Below are 20164 nucleotides of genomic sequence, written 5' to 3'. Positions count from 1 at the left end.
GGGACCTACTGGATCCGGTGAAGTCGCTTCCTTGAAGACACTAGCTGCTCCCTGGTCTGTGGGGATTAGGAGGTCTCAAAGCGCTTGCAGAAATTCTGCAGGAAAGCAAAGGAGACCTCATTCTCTACAGGACCCTGGGGATCCTGTAGATCCAGGTGGGACCTCCCAGTGAAGTCCCTCCTACAGGCTTCCAGCCCTCCCCCCAACCCCAGAGTGAAAAGCTGATTCATGGAGTCACCAAGAAAGGAAAGAGAGGAGCCAATTTGCATAATAATGGATTTCTGCCACACCTAAAGTTTCCTTTTTAAACAGAGAGCCAGTACCTACCCCTCCACCGACCAACCAACTGGAAAGAGATTTCAATTTAGAACACCTCCACTCCCACCCACCGCACCCCTCCACTCCCACCCACACCTACCGCACCCTCCACTCCCACCCACCGCACCCCTCCACTCCCACCCACCCACTGGCTCCCACCCACCGCACCCCACCCCGTGTTTTTCTCTGAGACCCTTCTCTGTGCTGGTTGTTCCCACCCACGCTTAGAAGTCCTCTCTGGAGGCGGCAGAAGCTGCTCTCATCCTCCTAGCCAGCCACCTTGAGGCAGAATCCCTGACACAGACATCCTCCTCCTATTTCATAAAGCCTTGGGGGATTTCCACTATTATATTAATGGGCATATATTTTTGCAGAATTTTCTATTTCTGCTCATGAGATTTTATTCGTTTCAATAAACGAGAGCAGTTAGATGCGGGGAGGAGTAGGATTTCATGTTAATATGCTCTGGCTCCTGAAGATGCTGTGTCTGCTCAAATCCTGGGGCTGCTTAAAGATGGAATCATGGGTAAAGGACCGGGAGAAAGCTGGACCCCGAGCTCAGGCTTAGAACAAGCTGTGATCTCGAAAAACCAAAAAAAAAAAAAAAAAGAGAACAAGATATGACAAACCAGGCTTTTTGTCACCTTTGTGAAGATTTTATTGTCACCTTTACAAAGATTTTATTGTTCATTTTTTTTCTTTTTCTTTTCTTTCTTTTTTTTTTTTGAGATAGGGTCTATATTTAACATTCTTAGTTATGTGTATATGTGTGTTAGGGTGGGTATATGCATGTGAATGTAGATGCCCAAGGAGGCCAGAGAGGGCACCAGAGCAGCCTGATGCTGGTGCTAGAAAAGCCAATACCGTTGATGTTGCCCAGTTTCAGGACTGATCTGTGAGCGTGCTTCCATTCCCCGCCCCCTCGCCCTATTTTTAGATAACCTATGCCATCCAAGTTTTTTGAAGTCCAGGTCTTTGGTGGAGCCTGTCATCATGCACACCAATACCTCTTTTTGTCTTCTCTGCTGATGGATGAACCGTCTATTTGAGGATCTTCAGAAATGGAGACTTGCGACTAAAGAGATACCAGCAGGAATATGTCAACTTAGTGTTCTGATGGTTCACACGGCCAAAGCCACAAGATAGTAAAGAAACAGAGGGGAACAGGATGCTTCAGGTTCAGAAAGCAACATCCATGTTTAGTGAGAGATTTCAGCCAGCCACAACAAAATGGCAGCAGAAACAGAATGAGGAGTAAGGCAGTTGGGGCCCCTCCATCTCAGGCAGCCTCTCATATTTGGGGATCAAATTTATTCTCTCTATGTGAGCCTAGAAATCCCTTGCTGACTACACATAATGTACAGTCAGAAGGAAAAAAAAGCCAGACTGTTCGAAACCAAATCGATGTATTTCCCAGACAAGGCCTGGTTTTGTTCAATAAATCAACACAAAGATAAGAAGGAGGAAGACACGGTGCGTGGGGGCGGGGCGAAAGCCAAGTCATTCAGCTGCCTATGGGGCAAGCATGAGTTTGAATCTCCAGCATCTGCATGTAAGTCACAAGTGGTAGGTGACTGGAACCCCAGAGTGAGGGGGTGGGGGCTGGGCTAAAACAGCCAGATCCCTAAAGTGTATCAGCCAACTGGCCTGGATGGGCTTCAGATTCAATGAGAGGCCCAGTCTCAAAAACAAAGGGGGTGGGGTGGGGTGGCTCAGTAGCCAGAGCACTTGCTTTGCCATCAAGGGTCCCTGAGAGTGACTCTTAGCACCTACATAAAAAGCCAGGGCTAGCTTCATGCAAGCATGTAATCCCAGTGCATTGTGGGATGCGAGAGACCCTGTCTCAGAGGGCCAACGTGGAGGGTATTGGAGAAGTGCACCTGTGTTTCTCTGCTCCCCACATCACACACCACACCTGAAGACGGGTGTGTGCACACCACAGATACGTACGAAGAAAGAGAGGTGGCATGTAACTGAACAGATACACCCAGTTCAGTCTCTGGACTCCAAAACCGAGGCACCTGCACAAAAACCTATACCCCCCCTCCATACAGACAGATTTAGAATATGCCAATTGTAGTGTGTGAGTCCCACTTAGATCTGATTTTTTTTGAGATTTAAAAAACATGTATATATGAATATACATGTGTGTGTGTGTGCATATCTATATATGTCTTCTGTAGAAAGTACTGTCCATAATTAGGGTGGATCTTCAGATAACCTAACAAGAAAACCCCTCCCAGGGCCCAGAGGCCTCTTGGTTGACACTCAGGATTAAGCATCACATCTAACGTGTGTAAGGCTCTGGGTCCACTTAAATGGGTCCGCTTAGGACCACTGAGAATAATTGTTTTTATTTATTATGTGTGTGTGTGTGTGTGGAGCTGGCAGCTGTGAGCACCCAAGGGTGGGCGGCACCAAGGGTGGGAGGCTGGAACCGGACTCTGGGCCTCTGAAAGAGCAGTACACACTCTTAGGTGCTTCGCTGTCTCTGCAGCCCCAGTTAAAAAGAAGGAGGAGGAGGAGGAAGAGGAGGAGGAGATGATGAAGAGGAAGATGATGATGATGGTATATTCTACAAGGTTCTTCCTCCCTTCCCAAGAGCTCTTCACCCTGCAGGCCAGGCCAGCTGAGTCCAGGCAGCCAGGGCAGCTTGCTTTCCCCTTCCTTAAAAGCAGGCCTAAGTGCAGCCATTACCACAGCAGGGATCCTTTGAGGAGGCAGCCAGAGGGCGGCAAGATCCATGATCGGTGGTGTTCGTCTTCATCTTCATTCGTTTGCTTTGCATCTTCCGCTGAGGAGATAACACTGTATGGAGCACTTAGACTGAAGAGCCGCAGCGTCTCCTGACTTACCCGCCCCTGCACCCCTGGAGCGATCCCCTTCCAGCCACTTCTGATTTTTGTCTATCTAGTGGTTATCTGGAAATTCTAGATAATGCCCTGTATTCTTGCTTTTTCAATTTGAGCTGAAAGCTGTTGGCTTCACAGGGGGAATCCTGAGAGTTCACCTCCCTTGCCTTTCCCTCCACCCTTCTCCGCCTCAGCCTCTATCTCTGTCAGTTCCCTCTGGTGCTGGGTCTGTTTGCGTCCTTTGGAGCCTTGCTTAACTCTAACCCACGGAACCCTTTATTTCAAGTTGCATCAACTTCTGAGAGCAACCCTGTCTCAAAAAAACCAAACCAAACCAAAACTTGTGTGTAACTTTGCCCGAATGTATGCATGTGACTGTGGTACCCCCAGGGGACAGAAGAGGGCCCTCTGGCGCTGGAGTTAGAGGTGGTTGTGAGCCTTTTGGTAGGCACTGGGTACTGAGCCTGGGTCCTCTACAATAGCAGCCAGTGCTGGTAGCCACTGAGCCAACTCTCCAGCAGTCTCCATATGCATAGATCTCTGAAGGAAGGGTCACCCCAAGTGTAAAGTGAACTCGGCAGGCTCGGAGGCTCTCACGACACAGACAAGGCTGGGCATCTATTGATGCTTGTACCAAGAGAGGATCTGCCTACCGTTCGCTTGATTTCATTTGCTTCTCAGTGTTCTTACACCCATTTTACATTAAGAAACTTGCTCCAAGACACATAGCTAGTCAAAAAGAGGCACGTTCTAAGTCTTGCTTAAGTGCCATGAAATCCAGATGCACACCACCCAGCAGTGTTTTGTGACTTCCAAAACTATAGCAAGGCTCTCAGAAGTCACAAAGTCCACACCAGGCAGCTGAAGTTGTCCCTGTAGCCCTGGGGTTTCCCCCAGGAGACTCCAGGCTTCCCTGAGGGGTGACCAGGGAACTGCATGTATGGGCCCAGTTCCTGAGGGTGCGTGGAGGTGGGGATCTCAGGGGCATGTGTACTCAACCTCAGGTATAGTCCACAGAAGCCAGCCACCTTTTTTTTTTTTTTTTTTTTTTTTTTTTTTGGTTTTTCAAGACAGGGTTTCTCTGTGTAGCCCTCCCTGTCCTGGAACTCACTCTGTAGACCAGGCTGGCCTCAAGCTCAGAAATCTGCCTGCCTCTGCCTCCCAAGTGCTGGGATTAAAGACGTGCTCCACCACTGCCCAGCGCCATCCACCTTCTTATTTAAGACAAGATCTCTCATTGGCCTGGAATTTGTGGATTAGGCTAAGCTGACAAGCCAGCAAGCCAGGCATCTGTCCGTCTCCTCCTGCCCAGTTCTAAAAAAAAAAATTTTTTTTTAAAAAATATAGATTCAGGAAATCAAACTGTGGGTTCTTACCCTTGCAAGGCAAGGGCTTTACCAATTGAGCTGTGCCGCTAGTCCCTTTTCCTCCTTGCAGTAACGCGGACTGAACTCTGCTTATGGTTAGGGTGTAGGAACTAGCTCTGCCTCCAGCCGCGGAAGCCACGGAAGGACCTTCATGGATGGGTCCTGTCTGGGGTGCCCAAACCTATAGCAGAGCCACTCTTGTTCCCTCACCTGAGCTGAGTATCCAGTTATGTGACTGCACCGAAGGCTCACTGAGACCTAGGGCAAGAGCCACAGCAGCTGCCCCCATCCCGCGCCCCAGGCATTCTTTCCTCTGCCCTTCTGAGCCTCAGAGTTGGAGAGACCTTCCTGAGACTGTCCAGCTGGCAAATGGCAGGGCAGAACTGTAACCTCAGGCCTGAAAGCTTTTTGTGGTAGATGTCCCTTGAGCAGCTCCAGGGCTCCCACCAACACCATAGCCCGGGGCCACTAGAGGGAAACTCTGTCCCAGCCTGACCTCTGACCTCGAGTCCTCCTGCCTCAGTATGACCAAGGCCACTGGGTCAGGTGGCTCTTGGGAACTGGGGGTGGGGTGGGGTGGGGTGAGGATGGTGGAACCCCGGTTACTGCTCCTTTCCCACAGTCTGGGGAAAGCTGGCTGTGGTCTGAACCTGGGCCCAAGCCGGGATCCAGGCCTCCAGCAGGGGCTTGCAGTAGGGAGGAAGGCTTGGTGCAGGAGTTAATCACACAGCCTCAGACACACCGCCAGAGCTGGTTGCCTGGGAAATGCTGCCTGAAGGAAGATGGAAACAGAAACTTCCGGGAGACTAGGGTAGGAGAGGTAAGATACGCTGTCTGATTTGTAAGGGGATTTGTCACCAAAATGGAGGCAGAGGGAGATATCCGCGTTTTCCATCAGGTTGACATCTGGGCTGAGGAAGGAGAGCCTGAGCGTTTGGGTCAGAGTGCCCACGAGGACGGCGCTACGCACAGCAAGTCTCCCAGTGTTCAAAGAGGGCGTCATGGAACCCTGGGCGGGGTGCGGGGGGTGGGGGAGGCTGGAGCCAGAAAAGGCCCCTGCTAGGGATGCCTACCTTAATGAGCTTATTCCGTTTCTCCCAATCTTCAGAAGGGGTTTTGGGTACCTCTATATGGCTAGGGGAGGGGGCAGATTCTTGCAAAATTAAGGTTCTCGGGTCAGGAATGTAGCTCAGTGGTAGAATGCTTGCCCAGCGGGCGGGAGACCCTGGGTTCATCCCCTTCACTACCAACAAGCATTTCCCATTCTCACCACAAGGGGTGATCTTGAGCTTTGTGATCAATCCCGCCCTCGGGGCGACCCTCACCTAGAGCCGTCTCCACCATCCCATCTGAGAGAGGGAACTGGAGAGGGCTGGGTGTGTTTGGAAGGGGGTCCCCAGGCTCCAAACCTCATGCATAAAACAGAGAGACCTTTTCCTTCAAAGCTAATCAAAACCTCCGGCCCAGAGATTGCAAATGAGGCCTTCAAATCATTTCCCTTGCAAATGAGGCGGGTGCTCTGCAGCTCCCAGGCTAACACCTCATCGTCACTGCGGTCGGTCTTTGACTCACAGCCCCGGAAGCCACTCCGCACATTTCAATTAGCCTAACCGGTACCGGGGAAGCGAATGAGGCCGGGTGAGCACCTTAGCCCTGGTTCCCCAACCCCACACCGAACCGGGCTGAAAGCCTGGAGAGACGGCATCCTGTTCGTACTGATCATGATTTCCACTTCAGTGCCCCATAGGCCTTGCAAGTCCAACTGCGCCCATCACCATTGCCTTCACAAGTCAGGGGAAGGTGGCATCAGGAGCGACGCGGCCACCCAGGGCCACACCCACCTCTGGATTAAAGGAAGCGCCCAGCAGGGCCTATAGGGCCAGACTCCAACTAAGCAAGAGGAAGAGATTCTCATCGAAGCCTCGGTATACCTCAGTCTCCCCTGTGTTGGTAGGTGGTAGTAGCATCGACCCTGTAGGGCTGTTGTGAAGGGAGACAGAATGGCTATAAGCTTGCCTCCCTCCTAGTGCTCAGTGTGGCCTGTGGATGTCACTAGGTCCATCAGCCCCACTGAATACCTCTGGCAGGATAGCACCCGCCTGTAATCTCAACCCTTGGGAGAAGAAGCCAGGAGGATCAGGAGTTCAAGGATTTTTTTCAGCTACAGAGTGAGTTCAAGACCAGCTTGGGACATGAGGGACTCTGTTGGTAAACCAAGGACCATGTAGCCCACCTTCAGTGACCCAGTGCCAGTGGCTGCAGCAGCTGCTAAATGCATCTCCACCACCACTACCTACTGTCTTGATGTCTATCTCTCTGTCTCTCATGTTCTCTTTCTTTTTCTCCTCCACCTTGCTCAGATGCAGCCTCTGTAATCCCCCCCCCCAAAATAAATCTCTCGCGTGAGGTCTCTTGCACAGCGTGACTTTGCAGTATTTTTTGGCCCCGATCTGCCAAGGTACACTCCTTTCACAGCTAAACCCCAAAACCCTGTAAACGAAGGAAAATGAAAAATGGAAGGGAGAGAGATGGAGAGGAGGAGAGAGGGAGGGAAGAGGGAGTGAAGAAGGAGAGGGAGGGAAGGAAGGAAGGATGGAAAGAAGGAAGAACAAGGCCAAATAAGATGGCTTAACTTCCATGCCAGGACCCCCCCATGGTAGGAGAGAACTGACTTTGAAAAGTTATCTTTTGACCTCTACATACACACCACAGCATGTGTGCATGCATGCCCGTGCACGCACGCGCGCGCACACACACACACACACACACACACACACACACCAATAAATAAACAGTTTTAAAAGAAAGCTCTTGATTAAAGCTGTTTCTCTGGGCATTTCCCACTAGCTCTGATGCCCATCCAGCCACCACTTCCCTACACAGCCATTCTGTTGCACAAACAGACGCTTATTAAGTGTGAGCGCACGCCTTTAATCCCAGCACTTGGGAGGCAGAGACAGGTGGATTTCTGAGTTCGAGGCCAGCCTGGTCTACAGAGTGAGTTCCAGGACAGCCAGGGCTATACAGAGAAACCCTGTCTCAAAAAAACAAAAACAAAAAAACAACAACAAAAAAAAGTGTGAGCTTGCAACTGCTCCTTGACCTTGCTGGGTCTCTGGTTAGGGTCAGAGCTTCTCTCTCCCAGATTATCAGACCAGACCCCTCTCAACTCCCCACAGAGGAGAGATGAAGCCTCGCTATGGCCCTGCAGCCCCACCCCTTAGCAGCTACAGGATAGATAGACTTACGGTCCCACTAGCATCTGCCTCTGTGGTCTAGACCAAACTAGGTCACCTGGTGTTTTACTTCTCTTTCTGTTGCTGTAGTAAATACCATGACCAAAGCAACTTGGGAAGAATATGGTTTATTTACATTTACAGGCCACTGTCCTTTGCTGGGGAAGTCAGGAACCTGGAGGCAGGAGCTGGTGCAGAGGTCACAGATGAGTACCCCTTACTGGCTTGCTCCCCCATAGCTGGCTCAGCTTGTTTTCCAATATGGAACCTCTTGCCCAGAGGTGACACCACCCACTGTGGGCTGGGCCCCCATACCACTTCAATCATCCAAGAAAATATTCTATAGGCTTGTCCACAGGCCAGACTTATGAAGGCATTTTCTTAATTAATGTTCTTTTCTCAGTTCACTCTATCTCGCACCAAGTTGACAATGCTATGAAGTTTGCCCGTCTCCCTGAAAAAAAGGCAAAACTCTCTTTAGTCTCTGGAACTGAAAAGTCTGCCTCTCTCCCTTCAGGGTGAGACATGGCAGCCATTTCTTCTACTTCCTCCCTCTCTTGGCCAGACTGCAACTGTCTGAGGTCATGGGACTCTGTCCTCACAGCGCTAATTCTGAAGGGTGACATCACATCAGCTCCTTCCTACAAGCCGCTGCCCTTTCTTTTTTCTCACCTGTCCTAAATGTGGCTAATTTACCGCATGGGCCTGAGCCCAGCAGAGGTCAGAGGTCACATCTGCACAGCTGCAGGGCAAGGCCAACCCACTAGGCACCCCAGGCTTCAAATGGGGCCTGGCCACACCTGGCTGTGTGATTCAGGACCAACTCCCAGACCTTTCTGTGTTCTAGCTCTGCATCGTGAGGGGGTCTGAGAGCTCCCCGAGCGCTGGAAGACATTACTGGAGGGTCATTTTTATAAAGGTAAAATTACAGCTCCAAGCCAGCAATGGTGGCACATGCCTTTAACCCCAGCACTTGGGAGGCAGAGGCAGGTGGATTTCTGAGTTTGAGGCCAGCCTGGTCTACAGAGTGAGTTCCAGGACAGCCAGGGCTGCAAAGAGAAACCCTGTCTCGAAAATCCAAAAAAAGAAAAAAAAATTACAGCTCCATCAAAGAGAAAACAAACGGGCATCAGAGGTGTGATGTAACTCGTTAATTTGTAAGGGAGAAGACATTTGTTAATTTGTAAGGGAGAAGACATTTGTTAATTTGTAAGGGAGAAGAAATTTGTTAATTTGTAAGGGAGAAGACAAGGGGTTAGAGGCCAGTGTTCAAAGGAGAATTCTGGAAACAGGTATGTCATCAGCTGGGGATGTCAAATCAATTTGCAAACACGCTGAGATGAATTTGCAGACAACTGTGGGCCCGGCTGCAGGGTGCCGATCGACTGAGCTAGCACACGCTCAGACCCATCCTCTCAGTCAGAGCTGTGCTGTGTGGACTAGGCCTGTCTTCCTGTTTCTGCTCCAGTTCCTGCCCTGACTCTCCTCAGTGATGGACTGCAGCTTGGAAGTTCACCTAAACCCTACCTCCCCTGGGTATTATGGCTATCTGTCATAGTAACAGATGGAGCTACACCAACCTCCTCAGAAGCCTCCTCCCGGCTGCAGCTCCACAGCCTCATCTCCACGGTGGTTTTATCCTTCAGTGGGGGTGGGGGGTGGGGGTGGAGGTCTGTCCCCTGTGCGTTGTGAGTTCTCTAAGGTCAGTGCTGGGTCCTGCTGCCTCTCCTGCCTCGGCTCCTGATACAGACTGGTGTGTAGAGAGCTCTTGGTGCTACTTCAAGGATAATGGCAAAGATTTGACATTGGGCTAGGACAAGGATGTAGGCTCAAGATCTCGATCATCTTGACAAGTCCCTGAATGCCATGGGACTTTTGTGTATGCCTCGTTTGTTCCTTGACTACTTTGTTTAGGCCTTAGACATGACTCTATTCTTTGCATGACCCTAGAATGATATAAAAGCAGACTGGGGGGCTGGAGAGATGGCTCAGCAGTTAAGAGCACTGACTGCTCTTCCAGAAGTCCTGAGTTCAAATCCCAGCAACCACATGGTGGCTCACAATTATCTGTAACAGGATCCAACCCACTCTTCTGGGGTGTGTCTGAAGACAGATGCAGTGTACTCATATAAATAAAAATAAATAAATCTTAAAAAAAAAAATAAAAGCAGACTGGAAAAAAATTAAACCTGCTTCAGCAGGAGTCCTGTTACAGTATTGTCTAATTCTCTCTCGTTTGTTTGAATCCTCGCTCCCTCCCTCCAGCCCTCCAGGCCCTGTTGACTGACTGAGCTGGCACTGGTACATTCCCATCTCTTACCCTGGGGAATACCCCATGCTGGCTGGACTGAGGAGGGGTTGGGCCTGGCTTTCTGCTCCTTCTGGCCCCCCTACTGACTATTCACCCCACATCAGAGATTCCTCTTATATTTTCATTAATTTCTACTGAATAATTAAAACAGGAAATTAATATTTTCATCATGACTGAATACGTCATCCCCCACCCCCACCCCGGCTCTGTTCTGGGGGTGGAGGGACTTAGAGCTCTTCTCCAGCTTCAACACAGGGCCAGCTGGGCTATGTGCTCAGAAATTGCTTTTTAATTGATGAATAGATGAATGAATGGGCAGACAGAAACAGCACTTCCAAGGCCAAGACAGCTGTTTGGAAGTTTCCAGAATTAAAGCTGACTCCATTCCCTCTGGGCTGTGTTGATTTTGGTCTTTTGCAGATCCTCAAGTAGTCTAGGCTGGCTTCTGACTTGCTGTGTAGCTGAGGATAACCCTGAACTCCCGTTCCTCCTACCTCTATGAGCTCAGTGCTGGGCTACAGGCAAGGGCCACCACACCCTACAGGACTCCTATTTAGTAGTGTCATAATGAGATGGAAATTTCGGGATCTCTAGAGTTTAGACATGCCATGAGAATGTGATCTCTTCTTATTTCTGCCCCTCTGGGCTGCCTTCCACCCAGAGCTTACTTGCTGGCTTCCAGCCTTATTCAGATGGTGTATTCTTTTGACACACATTCTTACTATGCTGTCTTGGAACTCACTCTGTAGACCTGGCTGGTCTTGAACTCAGAGATCTGCCTGCCTCTGCTTCCCAAGTACTGAGATTAAAGGTATGCACCACTATGCCCAGCTAGGATTCTTTTCTTGAATATACATTTTATTAAGTTCTGTTTCTCTGTGTGAGTGTGTGCTGGTGAGTGTGGGCACCCACAGAGAGAAGAAGGGCAGATCTCCTGGCGCTGGAGTTATGGGGCAGTTGTGAGCAGCCCCATGTGGGTGCTGGGAATTGAACTTGGGTCTTCTTTAAAATCAGTGCTGTTAGTCACTGAGCCATCTTTCCAATCCCCCAGAGGGGGCTCTTACGTCATCGGAACCATCTGGGCCCTGGAGGGGGAGGGGCTGATGGACAGGCAGGAAACGGAAGCTGGAGACAGCCGGGTTTGCTCTCAGAGGTAAAAACACTTACTTAGCCCCGGCCATGGGTCCCCAAGTCACTCCAATGCAGGTTTCAGTTTTCAGAGATTTAAGAGTCAGTGGCAGGATCCGGAGTTTCAAGCAGGTGCCGGGACTATCTGGATACCTCCGTGGTTTCCTCTGCCCCTGCAGCGCTTCTCTCCAGCATGTAACCTAACATCTCATGCTCCCCTGGAGAGCGACCATCAGAGTGTAGTAACTTTGGGCCTGGAGCCTCTGCCACGCCCTTTACAGCCATCTACACACCTTTCCATTAGGGTGGTTTACACGGGGCTCTCACAAACTGAGAATGAAGCCAGAGATGGCCTCCACTCTATTCCTCAAGGGTCAGGCTCAGCGTCTGAGCTTGGCACCATTAACTATCCTTGTTCCCTCATAAGGGCAGCCCTGCCTCCAGCCTTTTCAGTTTCCTGTTGTGGGCACAGCTGTGGCATCTCAGAAGCCCATTCTGACCTTGGGACTCTCTATCAGGTCCTCCAGGACAGACCTCCTTCCACAGCACTGGAGCAGAGAGGCCAGAGAGGATGCTGGGAGCAGTGCTGGCTTCCATTCCAAACCAAAGCTTAAAAGACGCCACTTCTAATTACACTGGAGTGCAATGTGCCCCGAGGCCTTTTGTAGTAAACGGTTCTCAATAAATTCAGTTTTTCATTCATTATTATTAATTATTTCCTGGAGCCAGGCAAGCGGGAGGCAGGGCCCTGCCCAGCCCTGAGCACTCACATTGCTGTCAAAGGCTGGGATGAACTCATGGGACTCTGACACTTGAGTTCCTACCCATATGGGCTCCAGGGAGGCTGGCCCTGGGCCTGGATTGGGAGGGGCCAAAGCAAAGCAAGCTGCCTTAATGTGCCCACCATGGCCAGGGTGAAGATGCTGCCGTCTAACACATGGCTTGCCAAATTTCCCCAAATCTCATAATTACCCACCCCCACCCTCAGTGAACCCATGGGAGACTCTGTCTGGGCTGGGGGTGTGGCTCTGTCAGTGGAATGCTCGACTGGCTCACAAGAAGCCCTGGGCTTGATCCTTCTGCACTGAATAAAACTGAGGGTGGGTTGTGCGGTGGTGGCCTTGATCCCAGCACTCGGGAAGCAGGGGCAGGCGGATTTCTGAGTTCGAGGCCAGCCTGGTCTACAGAGTGAGTTCCAGGACAGCCAGGGATATACAGAGAAACCCTGTCTTGGAAAAAAAACAAAAAGCAAAAAACAAACAAACAAAAAAAGCAAAACTGAGGGTGGTGTTACACACCTGTAATCCCACCAGGAGGTAAAGGCAAAGGAAGGTCAGAGTAATCCTTTGCTACATAGGGAGTTTGGAGCTAGCCTAGGCTATGTAAGACCCCGTCTGGAAAATAATATATATAATAAGTACATAAGTAGGATAATCCTCACAATATTGGAAACACCTCTGTACCCACTTGATCTAGACCAGTCTTTCTCAAAGCTCAGGCCCAGGGTGGCTGCGGTGGTAGCAGTGGCGGCAGTGGCGGCAGTGGCAGCAGCTCCTAGGAACACATCAGACTCAAGGGCCTTCGGCCACTCAGACCTGTTCAACTCTGGGCAGCTAAGCTTTAGAAGCTGGGATGGCAGCGACCATGACACGCCCGTGTGAGACCCACTGGCCTACAGCAGGGCCAGTTCACCTTGTGCTGTTGATGTCATGGGTCAGATCTTTCTCCGTGTAGGGGTCGGGGTTACGGTGAGGTAATGGGGTTACAGTGAGGTGTCGGGGTTATGGTGAGGTAACGGGGTTACGGTGAGGTAGGGGCTTCTTAGGAGTCACGGGAAGCTCACCTACGTACGTAATCTGCATTCTCTGCTTATATCTCCTGGCTGTCTACCAGCCAATCCCCCAACTCAGGATGTAACACGTCTGGATAGTTTCAGGTAATAAAACCGCCCCCGTGGAGAGTCCCTGACTGTCCAATGTTTCCATGTATTTGAGCCCCATATAAAATTCCAGACCCAGGTCCTCATGGCAGCCTTGAGAAGGTCCTGAGGTCACAAGCTGTGTGACCTGGGGTGTTACTATCCATGCCTCTGTTTGCTCATCTGTAACGGGCGAGCAGGACACCACCCACGACATCGCGGCCCCAGCCCAGAGCACACACACACACAGTGAACCCCGAGAAGCGCCAGCACATTGCTGGCGGGTGACCTCCAGCTCTTCTGCAGTGGGTTGACGCTCTCTGGCTTCGCACCTCTATAGTCTGCAGGTGGGTGAGGCACACTAACAGGAGCATCCTGTGGTCAGAGCCGTGAGGACTTCTGGGTAGAGGCAGTTCCTTATTTTCCAGCCCCTAGTGCCATATTTCATCAATACAGAGTATCTGGAAACCCCAGTCCCCTCAATGCTGGGTGAGCCCTGGGGGTTCCAGGAAAAGACAAGGAAAAAAAAAACCCACCAACTTCTTCATCATCACATCCCAATAAAATATTTATTTCAAGAAATAAATCTTTAAAAAAAAAAGAGAGAGAAGAGTGTCTCTATTGCTTTCCTCCGACAGGCAGATCCTCCGAACCACTGTTCTCTTGCTGTTCTGGGTTCCGCTGCCGCAGGGGCCAACCAGGCCAGGGGGCACCGTCAAGTCCCATGCAGGACAGTCATTTCCTACCACTGGCTGGGCCCAGTGGGCCTGGGAGTGGGCCATATATGAGCAATGGCAGTGTTCCTGGGAGCCTGGCTGGCCCTGGGGGTGGGTAAGGGAAGGATTACCCTGGACTGGAGGTGGGCATGCCACACAGAGATGGGTACTGAAGTCTGAGTGTACTGAAGTGGCCTGAGGCTGGAGGAAACAGAAGGGGGGGGCAAGGACAGGGCCCAGATGGGTGGGAGCCAAGGGAGGTCTGGTGGACCTGTGTATCGGAACCAGCCTAATGTACCGTGGGTGAAACTTCATCCCAGCCTGGGCAGCACGAGATGCTTGAAGGTTGGGAGTGGAGGCAGAGTCTGCAGAGGATGCCTTGGTGGGGCCTGGGACCTGTTGTCAGAAGCTAGGGTGGAGATGGCCACCGGAGGGGCAGAGACGGAGGCTGTGGACCAGTCACAGGCCATGCCGGAACTGGGTGTCAGAAGAGGCCCAGAGGGAAAGTCCGCTGGAGGAAGCAGGGTCGAGCAACAGGGGGGTGGACTAGGGAGAGGGCAGAGTCCTTCCCTGGCCTCCCTGAGCGCTGTCCCTTTGTCCACCCCAAACGACCGAGGAGGCCATACTGGACCTGCATGAGCTGTTGCCTCATGTGAGGGTGCGGCCCTCACAGCAAGTGTGGCTGTGGCCTGTCCCCTCTCCCTTGACACCTCAGGGCCGTGCTCCCAGCCTTGCGGATCAGAAGAAGGCCCACGCTGGCCCAAGAATGGCCACGGCCATGTCTCCAGCTGGCCCAAACCTCAGAAAGCCAGGGACCTCCGTCCATGTGCTCCTGGGCGCACTGGACAGGTAGGTCAGCCCAACTGCTTGGCCTCGGTCCCGTGGCGAGGTGAGGAGCTCCCTAGGAAGGAGCTTCAGGCTTGGAGCTGCTGCTGTCTCCTCGGCTTCTTCTTCTGTCCTTGGCCAGGGGAGGCTGCAGCCAGGAGACACGCGGTGAGCATGACTGGAGCTCAGAAAGTGCTGGTGCCTGCCAACCACGGGTGGGCAGGTTCTGGGCAGGGTGGCCCTGGCCTCACAGGCAGCCCTGGCACAAGGCCACCTGGCCCTTGCGGAAGTCTCGGCAGGGGCAGAGTCTCTGGTACTTGGTGCTGGCACCGGCACAGCTGAAGAGCAACGGCTCTTTCTGTAGGTAGCACTCTTGGCCAGGTTGGGCAAAGGCGGGGTACAAATGATGCATCTCCCACTCTGTGCTGTCACAGGGCACCTGAAGCCTGCAAAGGTGACATCAGTATCATCACTCTGGTGAGCATGGTGACAGCCGTCCACAGCTTGGCATGGCCCACCCCTTCCCTGGACCAGAGAGGACAGTTTTGGATCCATCTGTCAGAGCTCAGAGAGGCTATGGGCCTGATGGGCCTGTAGTTTTGATAACCCAGCTGGAGAGATGCTCACACAGGCTGGGCAGGGGCCACAAGAGGTGGAAGAGGGCAAGGCCAGGGGGATGTCCACTTAAGGATTTTTTCTTGGCTAATTCAAAAACATTAAACCCACATCTACAGGGAAGCCAGGCAGGGGCAAGCCAGGGATGCAGGTAGGGGCAAGGCAGGGACTCAGGCAGGGGTCGACTCACTTGAGGAATGCATCCTGGCTGTTGAGGAAAGGGAAGAATGAAGGCTCGCAGATTAATCCATGGTCCAGGCAGGCGTCTGTGCAGGCCCTTCCAGGTGCTGCCAGCCAGGCTCGCAGAGACTGAGTAGGGGGCCAGGCTCCCGGAACTGAGCTGATGTTCTGGGCCCACTCGAGATGAGTTGCATTAGGGGCTAAGACAAAGGGACTCTGGGCAGTGCTGGCCCCTGGTGGAAAGGGGTTTGGACCTGCACAGAAGTCCTGTCAAGAAAAGAGAGACATTAGGGATGGGAACGTGTTTTCTCTAGAGGGCCTGGCACTACACTTTCAGTAAGAGATAGATGGATGTTAATTATTGCACAAAGAGTAGAGGCTGAATCCAGGACGTATGCCAGGGACTCACACGACTGGAGGCTGAATCCAGGACGTATGCCAGGGACTCACACGACTGGATGGCAGATGAATCCAGGAGGTATGCCAGGAACTCACACGACTGGATGGCAGATGTGATCTTTGACCTCGCTTGTTTAGGAGCTGTCTGCCCTGCATGACCTCACCTCTGGGGTCAGACTCAGGACTTCAACTCATATCAGCCCATCATTGGGACAGAGCCTCTGACGCTCTTCTTGGGGGCCCTAGGTCCTGGCAAGTAATGTTTCTGTGAGCTTTAAGGACATCCACTTTTGAGGTGAGATGTGAGTGGGGAGCCCTAGTTTAGTGGCTCTGGCCTTGAGCCCCTCACTTTTTGACCCCGGCCTTGAGCCCCTCACTTTTTGACTCCACTGGGCCTTTCTGGCCTTCAGGTTCCCATCCATAGAGGAACCTCTCAGAACCAGTCTCCAGGTCCTAACGGTCATGCCTGTGGCTGGTTCAAAAGACAAGGTTCAAAGGCACACACAGCTTCTAACAGCAGTTGTCCCCAGGGTCCCGAGCCCTACAGCATCTTCTGGCTTCTTCTCATACCTGGAGTCTGACAGAGCACAGCCCAAGGCCATCTGCAGCTTGAGGCAGCTCAGATCATGGGGACTGAGCTGGACCCCATGGAGGACTCCAGGAGGCAAGTCTCCTGACCTGTGTGCTTCACTGGCTGGTCCCTGTGCTTCACTGGCTGGCCCCTGTGCTTCACTGGCTGGCCCCTGTGCTTCACTGGCTGGCCCCTGTGCTTCACTGGCTGGCCCCTGTGCTTCACTGGCTGGCCCCTGTGCTTCACTGGCTGGCCCCTGTGCTTCACTGGCTGGCCCCTGTGCTTCACTGGCTGGCCCCTGTGCTTCACTGGCTGGCTCCTGACCTGTGCTTCACTGGCTGGCTCCTGTGCATTCTGAGTATGCTGGGAAGATGCCTGTCAGAGCCTGTCTGCTGCTTGCTCACTGGGCCTGTATGGCATGGCTGAGCCTATAGCAGAGCAGCCCCTCTCCCCCATTTCTCTGGGCATATCTCTATTTAGCTCCTATCTCCCTGACTCCTTTGGGGGCTGCAGTTGGTTCTATTAGCTCAATTATCAAACCCAGAAATGATTTAAAAAAAAAAAAAAAACACTAGCTTCCATGTTTGCCAGGTCCGTGAGGTAGGATCAGGACTGACACCCATGATTATTGTTGGACACCAGGCCCCAGCCCCCACTGTGGGGTGCAGAGCTGGATGGATGGATGGATGACTTGCCTGTAGCTGCTTTAGTCTACACAGACCCCAGCACCAGCGTGGCCCCAACTCTGAAGTGATAGGCTTTGGAGTGACAGCCCCAACGCCCCAGGGCAGAGGGCACAGGGTGACCTACCTGGTGTTGGATGTAGGCATTGATCCGTTCCAGCATCCCTGCACAGGTGTACTCATAGGGCAGATACGGGTCTACCTGTGGAAGAGATGGGCCACATCCAAGCTCAGCATCACACCAGGTTGGGACTCTCTGCCCAGAATGCCAGCCAGCTGTCCACCAGGCCTCTCGACTAGGACACCCTCAGGGGCACTGCTTTAGCATCCACACGGTCTGGCCCTCAGGCTCCATTATATCCAGACCTCATCTCTCTCTGCTGCCCTGTTCCTCTCCCTTTGCAAAGCCTCTCAGGTGTCACCTGCCCTTGAGCCATCCTGAGCCTACCCATCCTTGGATGAGGAAAGGGTTCTTAGTGGCTTTCAGCACCCTAGCACTGGCTTACGGGTCCTCTCCTAGCACAGGCTAACTCCTGGGTTGACATTTCCTGTTCGTTCCCCATCTCTTGCATGAGCCTGTAAAGCCTCTGAAGATGGGGACCATGGCTTGTCCACCGCTGAGCCCCTTTGGTCTGTTATGGTACCTGGCATACAGCAGGTGTTCCAGAGACAGCCGTGCGCGCGGAAGCACCCGCCCTCATCCTGTATCCCATGAAAAAGGCAGAGCACAGGGCATTCACAATCACAGTTGGATAGAACAAGATGAATCTTGTCATACCTCCTGCCCAGGCACATGGTGCACATCCCCAAAGAAAGACTGCAGATTCTGTGCAAGTGTCTAGAAGCCACACCACAACCTAGTCCAAGCAGAGGGGAGGAGTAGCTAGGGCATAGAGAACTGGCAGAGGAGCCTGGCATGGTGGCAGGCTCCTATAAACCCAGCTTTTGTGTGGAGCATGAAACGGGGTCCTTGGGGTTCACTAGCCAGCCAGCCTGGCCACTTGGATGAGCCTCAGGTTCAATGAGACCCTGACTCCAAAAATGAAGGTGGGGGCTGGAGCGACGGCTCAGTGGCCAAGGACACTTGCTGTTCCCGCACAGGACACGAGTTACAGTCCCAGCACCCACATAATGACTCAACCATCCCTAACTATAGTTCTAGGGGGAGCCAAACACCCTCTTCTGATGTCTGCAGGTACCAGGCATGCAGGTGGTACAAAAGTGTGTAGGTAAAACACTCACAAACACAAAATAAATATTAAAAAGTAAATATAAAAGTGATTTTATTTCAAAAAATGAAGGTGGAGATTCAGAGAGGAAAGACGGTGGAGTGTGGAGTGTGGTTGCGCACGCCTTTAATTCCAGCTCACCGGAGGCAGAGGCAGGCAGATCTCTAAGTTTGAGGCCAGCCTGGTCTACAGAGCGAGTTCCAGGACAGCCAGGGCTACACAGAGAAACCATGTCTCCAAAAAGGAAAAGGAAAGAAGCATGATGTTGACCTTGGACCTCCACATACACGTGTGCAGGCACATACATGCAGGCAGATACGCAATGTATCCATACCACGCAACCTATGCATACAACCCACACAACATACCTACAAAATGCACAAAATATACAGCATACACTATACATACAACACGCATAACACACACAACATATACAATAAGCACAACACACACGTAAGCACATGTGTGCAATGTGCACACACACACACACACACATGCACAACTGATAAAGAAGCCAACAAAACATAGAGAAGTGAGGATGTCAGCGGGGGCCTGCCACCTCCTTGCTTCTAAAGGCTCAGCCTTTGCTGCTCCGTCAGCCTCCTCAGGCCCAGCACAGAGCCACCTTGGAGGACAGCACCAGCCCAGAAGGGCATTTGTCAGGAACAGCAGTGCCCAGCCACTGGGCTGACCTAGCTGGGAATCAGAAGAAAAGTGTAGCAGTCTGGGCCTGCTACACCCTGAATGTCACGGTCACTGTGCTCAGCCAGCCTGGCGCCTATCGATGCCATTTCTTGCTGACCATGTCAACATTCAGTGGTAAAACTGGAGAGCTTTGCCCGAGCCTGCGTCCTTTCTCCTCAGCAGGACAGGTGGCATTAGAACACATAGCAGGACCGTGCTAGGCTCTGCCTCCAGGGCTAGGGTCTACCCCTGACACTATGATGCCCCCAGAGGAAAAAAAAAGCCACAAGTGCCCTCAAGATGGTCAGCCAGCCTCCTTGAGCTAGCTTTTGTCTCCCTGGAAGCCACCCGCCTGTGTCTGACCTGACATCCCTGTGACTACCACACAGAAGCTTTTCAAATGCCTCAAAACAGACCCTTCACTTCCACCAACACAAAACATAAGACTAGCATCTGCGAGCGCTCAGGCCTCTGCTTTTTGAGGACCTGCCCACCTGAAGTGTGTTGGGACATGTTTTTCCATGTTGCTATTATAGAAACTTTATGGAACTGTTATCACCTAGGAACAGGGTCTTTGGGGTAACGTGAATCTGTCTGTGTTCTTGGGCTGAGATCACTCATATTTGGCTCCAGAATAAACAATGTCTTTGAGGTGAGAGTCGTGTTTTGTGTCAACAACATCCAAGTGACCCCAAGACGAGACAGCCACGGCTCTTTGACCCAGGACCACTGACTCTTACCGTTTTAACACGTCCCACCCAAGGTCTCTGCCTTCTCAGACTTACACTTCCCACAGTCCTGTCCCAGTCCGCTCTGCTTTCTGAGCCGATGGCCTCAGATGCCTCTCGGGGCTTTTAGGGAAAGGTTTGGAAACAGGGTTTTAAACAACCAGCCTGAGGAGAGAGATTTCCCTCCACATGAGACTCCTCTGCTCTACAGGGTCAGCAAACAGCTCCCATAGCAAGTTAAAGGTTGCATGTGTGAGGGCATCCGCAGCCACTTCAGTCTGCCTGTTAGAAGCTTCTGCCTGGGAGCAGCAGCTGGATTCGACCCCGTTGGGTCAAACTGCAGGAGCGCTGTCATCTGTCTGACAGGGACAAGTACTGCAGAAAACGGGGCGGGGGGGGGGGGG

General features: G+C 52.1%; 1 protein-coding gene across 1 annotated transcript in view; it reads right to left on the bottom strand.

The window, feature by feature from the left end:
* Positions 1-13673: 13673 nt before the first annotated feature.
* The window catches only part of Mgat5b (alpha-1,6-mannosylglycoprotein 6-beta-N-acetylglucosaminyltransferase B), a 69418-nt gene continuing 62927 nt past the window's right edge, over positions 13674-20164 (bottom strand). The window contains exons 16-18 of the mRNA XM_031352750.1: positions 17247-17321; positions 15477-15733; positions 13674-15117 (exon numbers count right to left, since the gene is read on the bottom strand). Of these exons, the coding sequence (XP_031208610.1) occupies positions 14919-15117; positions 15477-15733; positions 17247-17321 (531 nt within the window). The 3' untranslated portion in view covers positions 13674-14918. The remainder of the gene's footprint in view (positions 15118-15476; positions 15734-17246; positions 17322-20164) is intronic.

The sequence above is a fragment of the Mastomys coucha genome, unplaced genomic scaffold (genome assembly GCF_008632895.1).
Source record: "Mastomys coucha isolate ucsf_1 unplaced genomic scaffold, UCSF_Mcou_1 pScaffold5, whole genome shotgun sequence".
In the NCBI taxonomy this organism is placed as follows: Eukaryota; Metazoa; Chordata; class Mammalia; order Rodentia; family Muridae; genus Mastomys; species Mastomys coucha.
This window is presented reverse-complemented; position numbering and strand designations above follow the sequence as displayed.